The following is a 16,655-nucleotide window of genomic DNA, read 5'->3' as shown; positions in this document are numbered from 1 at the left end:
CCCCATCGAGCGGTTCGAAGGCGCCGTTTGCCGAAGCCTTCGCAGTAAAAATACTGCAGCGCTGTAGCAAACGAACGGACGGCACACACGGGGAACGGTCCCGTAATACCGACGCATGCGTCCTTACGTACCTGGGGCAAACGTTCGGCGACCAATATTGGTCGGCACTCAGTTGGCACTGAGTTGCCATTCCACTCATCGGCACACACGAGACTCTGGTGGTGCAAACGATTTTCAAAAATCAAACCGAACACCGCTCTGCTCTGTACCCCGGTTTGCGCACCCGGTAAAGCCCGGTGGTTTTGATTGTTTAGCAACGATGTAATGTGTGTGATGTGTATCCGTATCCTTTTCGGACCCGCGTTGTTTCCGGCTCTGCCGATGGCTGCTGGTTTGAGCTACGAGTCACCATCATGTATGCGTTTAAAGTTTTCCTTCTGAGCGGAGTTGTCCGCACCGCCTGGATGGCTCCACACGTCAAGTAGACATTTAGTCAAGTTAGTCGTCACTCTCGGCGTCGTCGTCGTCGTCGGCAGCAATGAATGGCAAACCCAACGTGTCCTTTCATGTGAAGTCATTATTTTCACAACTCATCCAGTGTGCGTGAACATCGGTTAGTAGCGTTTCCCCCAAAAACTACCCTAACCGACCGACCACCAGAACTCGCCTCTGTGGTAAGCCGCAAGAAATATGCGACCGATTGACACAAATGCGTTGCTCTTGTAATTGTTGTGTGATTGTTTTCTTACTGATACGTTTTGGACACGATATGAGAAATTAGAAAATAACTGTTAAAAATATGATTCATTAGATATTAAACTGATATATCATTGATGATATCAACGTGAGTGCGATGTGAAATTATTGTTAAAGATCTTAAGGATGGTGATCTTGGAAGGCCTGATACAATGCGGGACTACGGCACGGAGCTCAATATCAAATAATGCAGTGTGTTTAAAAATTTCAAATTACACTTTAAAAATGCGTTTCAAAATGAAAATAATATATATTGTTATCTGGGCCAATTGCTATTGAAACATTATCTATTGAGATGCTTTAGACTTATTAACTGTCTATTGAAAGACATAATGATCCTTCTCGTAGCGATACCGAAGTGCCAGGACCACAACCTTCTCCAGAATAATACGATGCGTTGATTTTCACGTTTTTCTCCATAAAAACTAGTTGGAGCTTCCCATGAATAATTTCATTGCACCAGACGTCGAATACTATAGCAAGGACACAAGAAACCTATAGATCTAAGATCACGATCGCGGGGCGGCCCGGTAGAAGAGGCGACAGCGGCACCGGTCTTCACACGGCAGGACCGATGTTCTGCCAAACAAACAAACAAAAAGCTAAAGTTATTTGTTAGTCACAGGCGCACGCATGATCCTATGGCAAGTAGTCCCGTATCAGTAACGGACGACGACTTCTTCGAGATAGTGAAAGAGTTCCCTTACTTTGCCACAATCATAACTGCAGAATACATCATAACCAGTGTAATCCGGATAGGTTGTTGCGAGCTCTACAAACTTACGGGGCGAGCGTGTAAAGATGAATAAAGAACTACGAGATAGGCTCTCTGTCGATGTAAATAACCGACCACACATAGAAGGGTAACAGCAACCGGTTCGTTGACTGGGGAAAGTAAATCAAAAATTTTCAACACCGCAACAACATTTGCGACAGCAACAACATATTTTAGGAGAATAAGTGATAATGTTGTGTTTTTTTGTGAATAGTCACGAGCAGAGGGCTACGGCACGCTGATAACACGTGGAACCGCAGAGACGTTAAAACTAATTCAAATCAATTTTTTTTAGCTTATTTGTGTTCTATATATGCTTCTATATAGAATCGCCATGTGCTGCAACGTTGAGAGAGATAACCTGTCGAAGGAGCGAGAGGTGATCGACAGATGGAAGTGCTACTTCAACAGACACTTGAACGGAGCAGATACAGGAGACATTGGACCGGACGAAGGAAGCAGGAGAGAACTGCACTACAACAGCCAGCATGACAATGACGAAGTGCTCCCGCCATCCTTGGATGAAAACATCAGTGCCATCAGACTGCAGAAAACCCACATATCGGCTGGCAGCGATGGGCTGGTGGCAAAAGTGTTTAAGCTAGGGCCGAAGAGGCTTGCCGCGGTCATGCATGGGCTGATTGTCACGATATGGGACCAGGAAGAACTACCGGACGAGTGGAAGCTGGGTGTCATTCACCCAGTGTACAAAAAGGGCGACTCATACTCTTCTGTAGACTTTCTTTCCTTGCTACAGATTTCTTCGGAAGCTTCCACTTTCCGGAAGCTGGATTTTTTGGAGACAAATTCTTGACCGACCAAATCTTCACTCTACGGCAGATCCTCCAGAAGGTCTGGGAGCACCAGATCTCCACGCATCACCTGTTCATCGACTTCAAGGCAGCCTACGATACCATAGATCGGACCAAGCTATGGAACATCATGCGGCAGTACGGTTTCCCTGTGAAACTTGTACGGCTGTTGAGTTCTACTATGGACGGTCTGCATTGCAATGTGAAAGTCTTGAACATGATGTCAGAATCGTTCGAATCTCAACGGGGACTGAGGCAAGGGAACAGACTATCTTGTCTGTTGTTTAACATCGCTCTCGAAGGTTCCATGTGAAGCGCGGGCTTCGACATCAAGGGCACGTTTTTCACCCGGTTTCTCCAATTCCTTGGCTTCGCGGATGACATTGACATCATCGAACGGACATCTACACTTCAGGGGAATCGTGCCTACTACGAGCTCCACATACTCCTGAGCCATGGACCGTGTTCCCTGGAAACGGATTGGACACCAGGCCATGTATTTTAGACGTTCTCCATAGGTGCTCCGGCCAAGAAAGAAGAAGAAGAATATGCTAATGTGAAAAGACAATCAAATGAAGTCTTGATGAGCAAGACACCAATTTTAAAATAAAATTAAGTAATCAACATTGTTGAATTCCTTGTATCTCTAAATGTAAAACACGTCAAAAGCAATTTTATGGATTGCTTTCGTCGGGAAGTTATGAGCCAAATGAGCATGACATATGCCAAGCCATGACTTCCGTCCTCAATACCAGTGGCGGATAAGACAGTTGGGATGCAATGTGGCCAAGCGGGACCTGCAACGAGCGGGACCCCTAATACGAGGCTCTTATATAGTGGGGCCCTAATAGTCCCTCTGACCGTCGTGGCCCAAAGCGGCCGCCAACTCCGCCAACAGATTAATACATCACTGCCCACTACGTAGGATAGATTATAAAGCACGGTCTCCATCTCCTCGTACGCTGATCTGACGACTATCCAGGTATAGTTTAAATCAAGACAAGGAAGCCAGTAATACTTATATAGGCCAATACAACTCCATCCTATGGTTCTAGAGGCAAAGCAGAAGACGAGAAAGTTAATTTACAAACAGTCCACCTAATCGGACACCATTTGCCAACATCGACACGCATTCGGATCACAGAAAAAAAAGTTTCTTTAGAAGAGCATCATGTTTTAATGTACGGTATATTTACAGCAACGCCCCATTTTGATCCTACTTGCTCCAGCGTAGCATTAGAGATGGCGTCCTAATGCACCGGGAACGGCAGCAATCACATTAGCCCAGTAGGTACCATAGTTTTTCACAATTGTACCGCTGTAAGACAAAATAATGAAGTTATCAGTTTGGGTTAAAAGCTGAATGGAATAAATAACTGCGCAACTCATTGATGGAAACATATGAAGAAATATCCCCCCAATCCTACGATTTCTTGCCCGTTCTCGTAGGCTCGCCAGCATCGTCTACCGAATGCAATGGCTCAAAATTTTCTGTTGTCTTTGAGGTGGTGGTGCAAATGGTGGATTATAAATAGGCCACCGCCAAGACGATGATTTATGGCGCAAACACGCAGAAACCAGTTTTCGATGATAGTTGTCACCCGCTATTCGTACGCTAGCTAGCCGAGGCTCGAGTTTACTGTATCAATGACCGTTATGGAAGTAGATGCTCGCCGAGCCTTCTGACATCTTAAGGCTACAAAGCCCTATTGCATAAGCGGCGGCGGCGACGGTATGTGAAGACACTGAACCAAATATAGGACACTAAATGGCGAATTTCCCATAGCCCCATTCAAAAGGTGCAATTAACCCTACGGTCGATCACACAACGCTTTTTCTTGCGTTTAAGTGGTTCAACTTCACTTGCTGAGCAGCTATGCTCCGAAACAGCATTCTCGAAATAAATCGTTCCATTAGTTGAACCGGTTTAGTATGCTTATTAGAAATGTTGTTAATGTCACACTTTTCCATTTGACCCAAATTAACCTGCTATTAAAAGCGCTACGACCAGCGTCTCGCGTTGATCGGATTTGTCTTGCGTACAGTTTACAGACCGCAATCTCAATGTGATTTACGTGAAAAGCCTTCCCATTTGCAAAAACACTCGTCGGGCATGCGTTGCGCATCGACCGGAGCACGCAACTCGCAGGGGTATCTTTTCCACGCAACAATCGACATCTCTCTCAATTATACCGCACATGTTGGGCATTGGCACGTGGGCAAAACGAGCTGCAGGTGTATGGCGCATAACACTGCCAGCACTTACGTAAAGTACACCTGCCCTTGGCGATCCTTCGGTGCCTGCCAGACGAAGGTGGCCTGTTCCTTGTCCCGATTGTCGGCGTGCGTCACCGACGAACACTCTGGGATGGTTTTCGTGTTGAGCGTCTCGTACCACGAACCGATCCATTCGTTTGTCTGTGCGTCGCGTGCCTGCAGGAAAAATCCTCGGAACACGTCCTGGTGGCCGTGTATTGTGACCTGAATCTGAGTGCCGGGACCGTACGCGTTGCCGCTCGCCGTCACCTGATACGGTAGTGACGCCTGGCTTTGGCTGCGTGCTGCACCATGGTTCGGTTCGTTCGTTCGACTCTTTACGCACGTATCGGCCGGAGCACCATCGGGAAACGCTTGCGTAGCGGAAAGAAAAGCCAGCCAGCAACCGATAACCGCCAGCCCGCAATATCTTCCAACTGGGCAGTGCATTATAGCGAACCTTTTCTGCACAACAACAATAACACCTAGCGACACCTGAAAGCACTTTGATGCAGCAAACACCACAGCCAGCAGAAGAGATGATCGTGGACTAAACGTCCAAAAAATCTATCGCTACTTCTTTTATATTACCGACATCTCCCTTCTTGAGCCGCTTTCAGATTTCAGACAGCATTCGAGAGGAGAGGGATACTTTTGTAGGAAGGGATACTTCTATTGCAACCCAAGCCTCACCACAACACGGTGGAGCTCAAGAGCAATTATGTTTCGGCATGCTAAAGTACACGCACTACGAGCAGGCGGATGGGTTGTGGAGTGGATTTGGTGAATGAACTGCTGGAGATTGAAATTATGTCTTTTGGCCCCTTCCACGACTCGCGACTTTCCGTTGGTTCAACTTTCCGTCCGGTGAATTGCATTCACCGTGATGCTTGATCAAGGGCGTTAGTAACCTTCAACTCAGCGTGTATGATCGAAAGAGGGTCGTTATAAACATTGGGGCCGTACTTTTGCTGAGCTGTTTCGAGAAGTTTTCATTTCTTCTTCTCTCCCAAATAGCAACAGCAGCTGCTTTGGTACAAGGTTCAAACCTGGGGCGAGAAAACGATGCACACGATGTCTATCGATGCTGATCGTTGATTCATCAGCTATTAGCAGAGCGCAACGGCAGATTATTTAACATGTTAGGAAAATAAAATGCTCGATGAAACTCCGAAAAAAATGCAAACAAAAAGTCACTGGTTATTTCAAGCAAGCGTGTCGACCACAAGGTATCATGATCTGACTTATTTCCATACAAGATTTCGCAAAACTGGTGTATTTGATTTTTCTGATATGGAACATTTTAATTCGGCATATTTTGGCAAAAACACGTTTGAACTTGAACAAATTCACAGCCAGACTGTACTTCACTACCAGCCCTTGTAGTATCGCGTTTGTGCACGTCTGTTCTGTCTCGTGTTCTCCACACAACTGTCGTTTTATTCTTCGCTAGCCCATGTTACCCAATTAACAAACCAAGGTTACTAAACTAAGGTATCCCTAAAGGTTGCTACACTACATTCACTTTTTCTTTTTATAATTTTTTTATAATTCATTTTATCCTAACTCTACTATTATAAACCAACTTCAACTGTGCTCACATAATCTTTTAAATGAGTTGGTTTGGTTATAGTTCGCTTACTTCTTTGTAACTCCTGTTCTAACGATGCCTGTGAGTTTACGAGGTGCTGTTTGTTTGATGTGGTAGCCGGAACTGAAGTATCATTAATGCCTACAGATTTGTTACGTTCATTTAAAGAAGATGCCGGAGCGCTTTCGTCAACAGCTATTTTTAATAAATGAGAGACATGCCTACGATACTGAACTCCTGTTTCTTTGCATTCCACTACTACATCACCTCCTTTTCTTTTCACGACTTTGAAAATTTTGGATCCAAAATTTGTTGACAATTTGTTAGCTTTAAATGTTTTTTTCATTAGAACCTCATCTCCTTCAGCTATAGGGTTACATTTAGCGTTCCTGCGTTTATCTGCGTATAGTTTGCCTTTTTCTTTTGAAATTTTATCACGGTCTGATATTTCTTCGTCTGCAATTTTTGGTTCATAAATAGATGGAAGTCGATCACGAATATTGTATGACAAAAGCATTTCTGATGGTGTTCTTTTAGTTGTTGAATGCGGAGATGATCTATACATTAGAAGATATTTGTTCAATTCTTCTTCCCAGTCAGTGTTCATTGATTGACTAATCATTAATCTTTTAAGTAAAGACCTGTTTTGTCTCTCAACTTCTCCATTTTGCTGAGGCCAATAAGGTGTTGTGCTTATCAAATTAATATTATTCGTACTACAATACACTTTGAATTCATCACTAGAGAATTGGGGGCCGTTATCTGCAGTTATAGATAAAGGTAATCCGAACCGAGCAAGAATTGGATTAAGTCGTTTAATAGTTTCTGTAGAGTCGATCTTTTTCATTATTTCTACTTCTATATATCTACTGAAATAATCAACTACGACCAACAAAGAATGCCCTGAAGGGAGTGGACCGAGGAAATCTATTGCTACATGTTGCCACGGTGCCGATGGTAGTTCCCTTCTTATCATTGGCTCGGGTGCAGATGGTATAGAGACCATCATGCAGCCCTTGCACTTTTTAACGTAATTTTCGACTTGTTGATCTAATTTGGGCCACCACACTTTAGCTCTTAGACGTTGTTTCATGATAGTCATACCGGGGTGTCCTTCGTGTGCTAAATGCAAAGTTCGCTCTCGTAATAGATTTGGAATAACAATTCTAGTGCCACGCAACAGAATTTTATCTGCAAAGCACAATTCCGTAGAAAACGTCTTAAATGACGAAGTATCTTCAGACCAAACATCTTTTTCAAGCCCTTGACGAACTGCTTGAATAATCTCGTCTGCCTCTGAAGCTTGTTCTATTTCCTTCAAAGAAAGAGCGACTGGTGATGCATTAGAAACTATCCAAGAAACATATTCTTCCCCGCATTCGTCAAATGTTTTCCCATCCACAACCTCCGTAATGGCTAGACGTGATAAGGGGTCGGCGATGTTAGTTTTCCCTGATCTATAAATGACAGATGCTTTGTATGATTGTAGGCGAACAACCCACCTTTCGATCCTAGCGCATGGTTTTGATTTCGGTCCGAAAATAATTTCTAAAGGTTTATGGTCCGTAATCAATTCAAAATTACGTCCGTATAAATAAAAATGAAATCTTTCTACAGCCCAAACCAAAGCTAAAGCTTCTTTTTCTATCTGGGCATATCGCCTTTCAACAATTGATAAACTTTTACTGGCATAGGCTATAATTCGTGGAACACTTTGTGCATCTATTTGAACCAACACTGCTCCAAGGCCGACCGGACTCGCATCTGCTATAAGCTGCGTTCTATCCGAGACATCAAAGTAGCCTAATGTTGAAGGGCACATCATGATTGATTTTAGTTTGTTAAATGCCTCTTGTTGCTCGGATTTCCAAATGAAAACTTGATTATGACTTGTCAGCTGTCTTAACGGAAATGTAATGGTTGCTAAATCGGGAATAAATCTTCCTAAATAGTTTACTAACCCCAGAAAGCTACGAACCTCTTCCCCTGATTTAGGTTCCCTAAAGTTCCGAATCGATTCCACCTTGTCATTATCTGGTGTGATTCCATTTGCAGACAAAACGTGTCCTAAAAATTTCGTTTGCTGTACTCCATATGTGCACTTTTCTGCATTCAATAGCACATTCCACTCTTTTAGACGCTGGAGGACTTTTTTTAACCTTTCATCATGCTGTTCTTGGTCCGGTCCATAAACAATGATATCGTCGATGAAATTCAAACAGCCTTCACAGCCAGTCAGAATTTGTTCCATTAGTTTCTGAAACAATTCTGGGGCACAATTTATACCAAACATTAGTCTTGTATAGCGGAATAACCCTCGTCGTGTAATGAATGTTGTAATACTTCGAGATTGTTTCGATATTTCTACCTATAATTAAAAGACATAATTAAATTCAAATTAAACAAAATAATGGGAAAATATGTCATGCCATTCTTTTTTTTTTTTTTTTTCAATTCTCGAGTTCAAGAGATTTACATTTGCCGTAATTTCTACAAATCATGATTTCTCTATTAGCGTTTTTTTTTTAACATACCTGATGAAAAGCATTCTTCACATCTAATCGAGAAAATACATTTGCCTTCACCAATTCTGGCAGAAAATCTTCGAAGGTTGGTAAGGGATGGTTCTCTCTTTCCACCGCTTCGTTAGCTCGTCTCATGTCCACACAGATACGAACGTCGTCATCTCCCTTTGGCACTACTACTACTGGAGATATCCACTTTGATGGCTCATTTACTTGTTCAATAACTCCTTGCTCCAGCAATTCGTCCAGCTTTTTGTCCACCAGCTTTTCTAAAGCAACTGGGATACGACGATATGGTTGGGCAACTGGTACTGCATCGGGCTTAATCGGCAAATCCAAAACGATATTATTGATGGTTCCTAACTTGCCCTTCTCGCCTTCAACAGCATTTACTGGTATGCTTATTTTTAAAATTCCCATGTAGATTGCAGTATCACGGCCGATAAGGGTTTTTCCGTCCCCTTCAACAACGTAAAAATCTGCAACTGTCTTAGCCGTACCAAGGGAGATTGTAGCAGTGAACATGCCGATTATTGATAGAGGCTGCCCACCATATGCTTTGAGATTTAATGCAGTCTCTCGTCTTTGATTTGTTACCTTTATGTGGAGCAATTTCATTTCTTCCCATGTTTTCTTACTGATCAGGTTGTATTTCGATCCAGAATCTATTACTGCAGTTATTCCGACACCTCCAATAATGCAATCTACTACAGTGTTGTTGTCTGAAGATGTAAGATGAAAAACGTATTCGGCTTTTTCGTTTGCAACGTGGTTCACTGCATTGTTCTCTTGGTCTCTTTTATTGGTTGTGTTATAGTAACGGTCCTGCTTCCGAGGGAATTTTCTCGGGTAATTTTCGGACTGCTTAGTGCGGCACTTTTTTGCAAAGTGGTCTCTGCCTCCACATTTGTTGCATATTTTTCCTTTTGCCGGGCATTTATTTTCTCTCGCTAGGTGTCCTGAATAGCCACATCGATGACATTCTTGTTGTTTTGGTTCAGGTATTTTTCTCTTCTTGCCATGCTGAGGTTCTTCTATGCTATGCACCAGATCAACATGCTCCTTGCTACCAGCGAATGATTTTTCTTGATGGGCAACAGTCTCGAAGATTTTGGCAACGCTCACTATTTTGTCAAGACTGGCATCACCTTGTCTGAGAAACTCTCGGCGTAATGCTGCAGATTGGCAATTCTCTATCACTTGGTCTTTCACGTGCTCTTCTAACTTTTCACCGAAATTACATCGTTCTGCTTGTACACGCAATCTCATGATGAAACTATCAAAGCTTTCTCCAGATTTTTGTTTTACTTGTCGAAACAAATGCCGTTCATACGTTGGGTTCTGCTTTGGAAGGAAGAATTTATCCAATCTTGCAACTGCTTCTTCATAAGCCGACATGTTTGGGGTGTATTGCTCGACATTTGCAAGCGGGCCGCGCATCTCGGTGTTCGGTAATTCTGGTAGCGTCTCAAAAATTTGCTGCACATTTGGGCCAACAAAATGAAGTAAAAGATCCTTTTTCCAATCTTCATCGACGATTCGACATGCTTTGATCGTAAATTCGAACGATCTGAGCCACTTTTTCCATTCCACGCCTGTATTTTCCGAATGCTCTTCATAATTGAACGGATAGGGCAAAATGCCCGGCATTCGCAACATGTCTGAAATAAATTTATAGAACAAAAGAACACATCTATACACATCTCTACCTACACAAAGATACGACCGTTAGTGTCAAGCGTTTAACAATGCCCCATTGCAAGTGTGTCAAACCAGCGATCTACATATTTGTTCACAGGATGCTAACTGGCACGGTATAACGTTATAACCAAATGGGTTTGACACGGCTGGTTCACTGTATGCGTGTGTCAACAATCTTCGCACTGGACAGAGTCCGCACTCTTTTCCCGCGAACTCGTGCATTCCATACAATCTTATTCGTGCTCAAACACGCTTCTGCTTGTCTTTATGTTAGCCGTTCAGCGCGATATGAATGCATGCATTGAAACAAATCGTCGGATTAATAATGGCTTTCACATGCAATTTTGGTATCACTTCCCATATGCCATCAACAAAATATCTCAGCATTTAAGCTTATGTATATTCTTCGCATTAAAGCATGACGCAACGCATTTAAGCACGACCATTTTCACTATTACTATCGAGAAGAAAAAAAAATGCAAATTTTCTCAGCATTTAAGCTCATATTTGTCCTTCGCATTTAAGCATGGCTGTTTCCATAACGCCAACAATTCACGGGTTTTCTGTAAAACCACTCACTGCATTTAAGCAACCAAACTAGTCGATTGAACCTAATATTTCCATTCTTACATACTCCCATGTTAATCATGCTTACCCATAGGATTCATAGCTTTTAATTTTCAGAATATCTGTCTTTCCTTCACTTCTTCTTCTCTTCACTATTACTGTATTTTACTCCTCGTCGCCAAATGTAGTATCGCGTTTGTGCACGTCTGTTCTGTCTCGTGTTCTCCACACAACTGTCGTTTTATTCTTCGCTAGCCCATGTTACCCAATTAACAAACCAAGGTTACTAAACTAAGGTATCCCTAAAGGTTGCTACACTACAGCCCTGTCGCCAATATTCTTGATTCTGTCGTGTCACTACCGTATCGACTACCGAACCGTCACAATCGTTCCTATCATTTGTATCTGTTAGTAATTAGCAGTGCAGCCAGGATCAAACACCTTTCACCGTTGTTACCAGTAGCGGGTTAAGGTATTTGGAAGCCCCGAGCGGAATGGCAGTTGAGGCCCCTCTAACTTGAGAGGAAAACAACAGGACTTCCCTCGCGGACGAGACTTCGAGCGGCCGCTCCTAGGTTGATCCGCCACTGGTTGTTACTTTATGTGAAGCCCGTTAAAGCCTCAGGTTAAGAAGATGTCTTAAAACACCTAGGGAAAGTGTTTAAAGTAAAGACCAAAACTGCATTGGAATAAATCGAATCAGATGAACCATGCACCATGTTGAGAAAGAGTTACTTTGGGAATCCGATTAAAGAAAATACAGTAACAAATTTTGTAGAAGACCAGTACAGATATATCAGAGATTTTGTTCCCTTTCGAATTGATGTGAGAGATCGCCACATTTATTGATAATGATGATGATGATCCCACCCGCCATTTTCTGGCATTCTGTGACTTGATATTCCCGTAGCAAAGTAGTCAATGCTGCGTATGGGAAGGCGGTCTGGATGAAATTTCTTCCACAGCCCTGCTGTGAGTAGACCAGCGCCGTTATTGGACCACTCCTAGGATTTCTCACACTAGGATAATATATAATAGAATAATATATATAGGAAACATATAAACCTGTTGTGGTCGCTGAAATGCTGGAATAATCAAATATACAAGCCAACATATTCTTCTTCTATAAGGAAACATATAAACCTGTTGTGGTGGCTAAAATGCTGGAATATTCAAATATACAAACCAGCATCTTCTTCTTCTTCCTTGGCACTACAACCTCGAGAGGTCTCGGCCTGCCATTTCTGGCTTTCTGTAACTTGATTCTACCCGTAGGAAAGTAGTCAGCACTGCGTACGGAGAGGCGGTCTGGCTGGGATTTGATCCCCGGTCCTGCCGTGTGAAGACCGGCGCTGTTATCGCCTCTACCACCAGACCACCCCTCAAGCCAACATAACAGCCTATAAAAATCATACAAAAAAGAGTTACATATGTTAAAAAAAATTAAAAATAATTCTGTATACATTTAAAAAATAAGTTGTAACTTGCCGTCATTCACACCGAGCACGCGGCCTTGGCATACTAGCATATCGTATCCTATATAGGTGCAAATCTATACCTCTTTGTACACTGTTCGTCAAAAATTCTGGAAGAGGTCCGTTTACAATTTTTGCTGCAACGCGCGGTTCTACTGAGACAGGGTAGGAAGACGATTTGACGTATCAATAGACCATTTTTCACCTGCAAAATATGTACGTGTGAAAATTTACTACTCGCATACTACCCCTGATCAAAGCGATCTGGGCTAGTTAGCAGACACTCGGAAGGACGAAATTCAGGTAGGGAGCATTACAAATTTTTCATACACCTTTCTTTTAGCTCCTATGGGGAATTTATTTAATGTCGAAACTGTGTGATAAGATGTATTTTGCAAAGAAAGAGCTCAATTAATTTCAAAAAAAAAATTTTGTATTTTTTTAAGCATGGAATGCAGACAAAAATGTAGCAATTCTGGCCCATAGTGGTGAGTGAGTTTGATACCCTTGCATTGATGACTGAGTCGTCACGATATTGTACATCGACACATGTACATGAATAGTAACAGCAAGTCACTAGCTATCGGTGCATTTCCATATGCAAGTATTTCACTCAAACTGCAAACATGCATATACATACGAGTTAATAAAAAAGTATTGTAACAAGCACCACAGTATGAAGCTCACACAAGTAGTAAACAAGTGAGTTGGGTTACAAACTGGAGTGCATACTTAATCCCCGAAGCCCATCATCCCGGTGCGAGTAATCTAATCTGCTCGGACGGTCCGGTCCGGCGAACTTGTTTGTTGCCGATTGTTGGTACTATACACACATTCTGTTGTCACGGGCACTTACATCGTTCGCGATCTTCCAACCTACCCACAAACACCGTGCGGTATGTTTATGATCCATTTGCCATTTGCCACACACGCACGCACACAAGGCCGTGAAGGCCCGATTGATCTGTTTGTGTGATGTCAGCGCAGTGATTGCTGGATATTTACTTTAAAATGCATGGTCAGCAAGTGCTTTGCTAGGACTGTTATCGGCAAACAGAAATGTAGCACACTACAACGTCATCGCCCGCCGGAGAGAACGAATCTTGCAACTTGTGAACATTAACCAGTCGACAATGACTGATAAGGGTCGGACATCGCGACGATCCAGCCCGATCGAGCGAGAGGGCAAACACTTTCACGAACTGAATATGCATTGCCGCTGTGGCGCACCATGTTTGCGTGTACCCCTTCTTCCCGCTTCACGCCCTGCTGACCTACCGCCAGCCGACCCTTTTGCTAAGTGCTTCCTCCTTTGGCTCGTTGACAAACGGGTCTTCTTTACTGCCAACCACTATTGTAGCCCACGTTCTTGTAAACCGGTTAGAACAGGCTCATCTCTCGAGCCATACCGATAGGGCCGCGCAGTCTTTGCGGGCGGTTGTTGAGACGGGTGGTCATCGGGTTAATTTGCAGAGCGTAACGGCAATTTTGTTGCCACCGCCGACCACATTCAGGAACGGTCTGGCGCGCGATACAGTCGATTACTACGGGACAGGCACACACGGTTTGTGTTCGATTGTACAGTGAAATCACAGAGGAAGGTCACACGAGGAAGCTCGGTGTGCGTTGGTTGGTTCAAGCGCAATAATCATCATCCTCAGCAAACGGGTGCAACAATGGTCATCAACTTTGGGGCAGGTCCGGCCAAGTTGCCGCGCGAGGTGCTGTGCGAGGTGCAGAAAGATTTGGTCGAGCATGGCACGAGTGGCATGAGCGTGATGGAGATGTCCCATCGAGGCAATGCGTACGTTGCATTACACAACGACACTCTGGCCCTGGTCAAGGAGCTGCTGTAAGTACTGTGACCGTTGCGCATCGTGCACATTCTCATCTTTGCCCTATCCCGTCTTCTATCTGTTCAGTGACGTACCGGATAACTATAAGATCCTGCTGATGCAGGGCGGAGGTACCGGGTTGTTTGCTGCCGTTGCGATGAATCTAATTGGCAAAACGGGCAAAGCAGATTACATCGTCACGGGTAGCTGGTCATCGATGGCAGCAAAGGAGGCGGCACGATACGGAACGATTAATTATGTAGTGCCCAAGCAGGAGAAATTCACCGGCATTCCCGATTCGCAGCAATGGAAGCTCGATCCAGAAGCATCGTACGTCTATTACTGTGACAATGAAACAATTGGTGGCATTGAATTTGATTCGGTGCCAGAAACCAACGGCGTGCCGTTGGTGGTGGATATGTCGTCGAATATGCTGTCGCGAAGAGTAGACGTGAAGAAGGTTTGTCTGTCGTTCTTAATTCAAACCCGGTTTGGGTTCTACTTTCTCGATAAGCGTACATTGTTTCTTATTTGTTTGCTTCAACAGTTTGGCGTCATATTCGCATGTGCGCAGAAGAACATCGGCCCGTCCGGCATTACGTTGGTGATAGTGCGGGAAGATCTGATCGGTCAAGCAATGCCAATCACTCCAACCATTTTCGACTTTGCAATCATTTCTAAAGCGAATTCAATTAGTAACACGCCGCCTACATTTATGTGAGTATTCCCCGTAGTGTTCCCGTTTTGTGTTTTTTTTCGTTCCACAGACAATAACTCAGTTGTTGCCATATTAATCTGGTACCATCAACAAAACACGGTGTCTATGCCTGTTTCGTCCACATTCTTATCGCTTGTCTGTTAACTTTTCTTATTATTCCACGCCGTTCGTGTTCGACAGCATCTACGTGATGGGACGTGTTTTTGCTTGGATCAAACGAAACGGTGGCGTGGATGAGATGTACCGCCAATCGCTGGTAAAATCTGAATTGATATACGACGTGATTGCCAAGTCCAGCGGGTTCTATTACTGTCCGGTCGATAAAAAGGTGCGCAGTCGGATGAACGTACCGTTCCGCATCGGCGGTGCAAGCGGAGACGAGGAGCTAGAAAAACAATTCCTAAAAGGTGCCGAAGCGCTAGGCATGCAACAGCTGAAAGGACACCGATCGGTCGGTGGTATACGTGCGTCCCTGTACAACGCGGTAACGGTCGAGGAAGCAACGGCCCTGCAACAGTACATGCTGGAGTTTTTGAAGAAGCACCAGAAAGCTTAAAAACTCTTTAAGTGCAGCGATCAATGCATATTGTCGTGCCGCTTTCGTACGGTACGCTGTTCGCTATAAGTTAAGTAGAACAATGTATTTTAATTGACATTCTCCTGCCGAAATATATCATCCAAAATAGATTCCAACTTTGCGTTCGTTCCCTTCAGATTGTTGCAAACTTGTTTTGCCCAGTGAAAATATTCCCGGCACCGTTCGTCAGTCCAGAGCTCGGGCTTGCGGCATTGGAGATCGCGCAAATTGTAAATTTTGTCAGCTAGTTTCACCAGCTTTGCCTGGTGGCTCTTGCTAGCGGCACGTTCAATCTGCAGCTGTTTACGCTGCTGTTTTGGTAGCGTTTTATCATCCGTTACTTCCTGCACAATGGAACGAACGTTCGGACCGAACAAGGATTCAATTTCCTCGAACGTTGTGTCCGTATCTTCGACCGTATCGTGCAGGAGGGCAGCTTGCAGAACTTCCAGATCAGTTATACCCGCCTCGGTGAGAATGTAGGCAACACCTGTGTAAAGAGATCCACATTTTGCATGTTTAGCTCCTGTTACGTCGATGGTATTTGCGCGTGTTTCCTTTCTTACCGATCGGATGGTTGATGTACGGCGTTTCCTCAGGATCAAGACGCCGTTGCATACGATGCTTTTCGGCGGCAAAATTCATACATTTTGTGTACACTTTTATCATTTCTCCAGGGGTTTGTTCCATTGTTTATTTTTTAGCGTTCAGCTTTCAGGTTATCAGCTGCCAGCAGCCGACTTTGTTGGCAGTTTTTCTTTGACAGTTGATTTGTAGTGATGGGCATGCATACATAACACGGAACACGAGGTTCTTTGCGGGAGCGGATTGCAAATAATTTTCGTTTGCTTTCCAAGTTCTGCAACAAATTCCGTTTGATTGGATTTTCTCAATGGCAATAAAAATATTTCGCAAACAAGGGCATCGTATTAGTTGAACAAAAATTTTGTTTAACGTTTAAAAGTTTGAAGAATTGGTGTTAAAAACCTGTCTATTTCTAACAATTATCAATCATCTGAATGAGGTTGCATGAACTAACTCGTTTTCAAATTTTGCTACTTATTGTG

The 16,655-nt window shown here is 43.6% G+C and overlaps 4 protein-coding genes across 8 annotated transcripts; 2 read left to right on the top strand and 2 right to left on the bottom strand.

The window, feature by feature from the left end:
- Positions 1–269: 269 nt before the first annotated feature.
- LOC118507520 lies at positions 270–2,964 on the top strand. 2 transcript variants are annotated; one of them, XM_036046080.1, is made up of 2 exons: positions 270–674; positions 1,827–2,964. In XM_036046080.1, exon 2 carries the CDS (start codon positions 1,845–1,847, stop codon positions 2,343–2,345), a length of 501 nt encoding a protein of 166 aa, XP_035901973.1. In that variant the 5' UTR covers positions 270–674; positions 1,827–1,844; the 3' UTR covers positions 2,346–2,964. The 2 variants fall into 2 exon arrangements, with proteins under 2 accessions (XP_035901973.1, XP_035901974.1); XM_036046081.1 differs by lacking the exon at positions 270–674 and adding an exon at positions 1,573–1,632.
- A 548-nt stretch (positions 2,965–3,512) lies between these two features.
- LOC118507514 (putative defense protein 3) lies at positions 3,513–12,163 on the bottom strand. 4 transcript variants are annotated; one of them, XM_036046067.1, is made up of 4 exons: positions 11,072–12,163; positions 8,725–10,376; positions 4,610–8,558; positions 3,513–3,661 (listed from the first exon to the last, which is right to left on the bottom strand). In XM_036046067.1, exons 3-4 carry the CDS (start codon positions 5,047–5,049, stop codon positions 3,580–3,582), a joined length of 522 nt encoding a protein of 173 aa, XP_035901960.1. In that variant the 5' UTR covers positions 5,050–8,558; positions 8,725–10,376; positions 11,072–12,163; the 3' UTR covers positions 3,513–3,579. The 4 variants fall into 4 exon arrangements, with proteins under 4 accessions (XP_035901960.1, XP_035901961.1, XP_035901957.1 ...); XM_036046068.1 differs by lacking the exon at positions 4,610–8,558 and having other exon boundaries at positions 11,072–12,153; XM_036046064.1 differs by lacking the exon at positions 3,513–3,661 and having other exon boundaries at positions 6,007–8,558.
- Positions 12,164–13,159: 996 nt separating this feature from the next.
- On the top strand, positions 13,160–15,698 carry LOC118507517 (probable phosphoserine aminotransferase). Its single transcript, XM_036046077.1, has 4 exons — positions 13,160–14,310; positions 14,381–14,753; positions 14,841–15,010; positions 15,192–15,698. The coding sequence occupies exons 1-4, from the start codon at positions 14,135–14,137 to the stop codon at positions 15,565–15,567; spliced, it is 1,095 nt and encodes a 364-aa protein (XP_035901970.1). The 5' UTR covers positions 13,160–14,134; the 3' UTR covers positions 15,568–15,698.
- On the bottom strand, positions 14,766–16,358 carry LOC118507519 (guanosine-3',5'-bis(diphosphate) 3'-pyrophosphohydrolase MESH1). The gene is made up of 2 exons (XM_036046079.1): positions 16,155–16,358; positions 14,766–16,078 (listed from the first exon to the last, which is right to left on the bottom strand). The coding sequence occupies exons 1-2, from the start codon at positions 16,276–16,278 to the stop codon at positions 15,657–15,659; spliced, it is 546 nt and encodes a 181-aa protein (XP_035901972.1). The 5' UTR covers positions 16,279–16,358; the 3' UTR covers positions 14,766–15,656.
- Positions 16,359–16,655: the final 297 nt, after the last annotated feature.

This window comes from Anopheles stephensi, chromosome 2 (assembly GCF_013141755.1).
Source record: "Anopheles stephensi strain Indian chromosome 2, UCI_ANSTEP_V1.0, whole genome shotgun sequence".
NCBI classification, from domain to species: Eukaryota; Metazoa; Arthropoda; class Insecta; order Diptera; family Culicidae; genus Anopheles; species Anopheles stephensi.
Note: the sequence above shows the minus strand (reverse complement) of the source record. Positions and strands in the feature narration are given on the sequence as shown.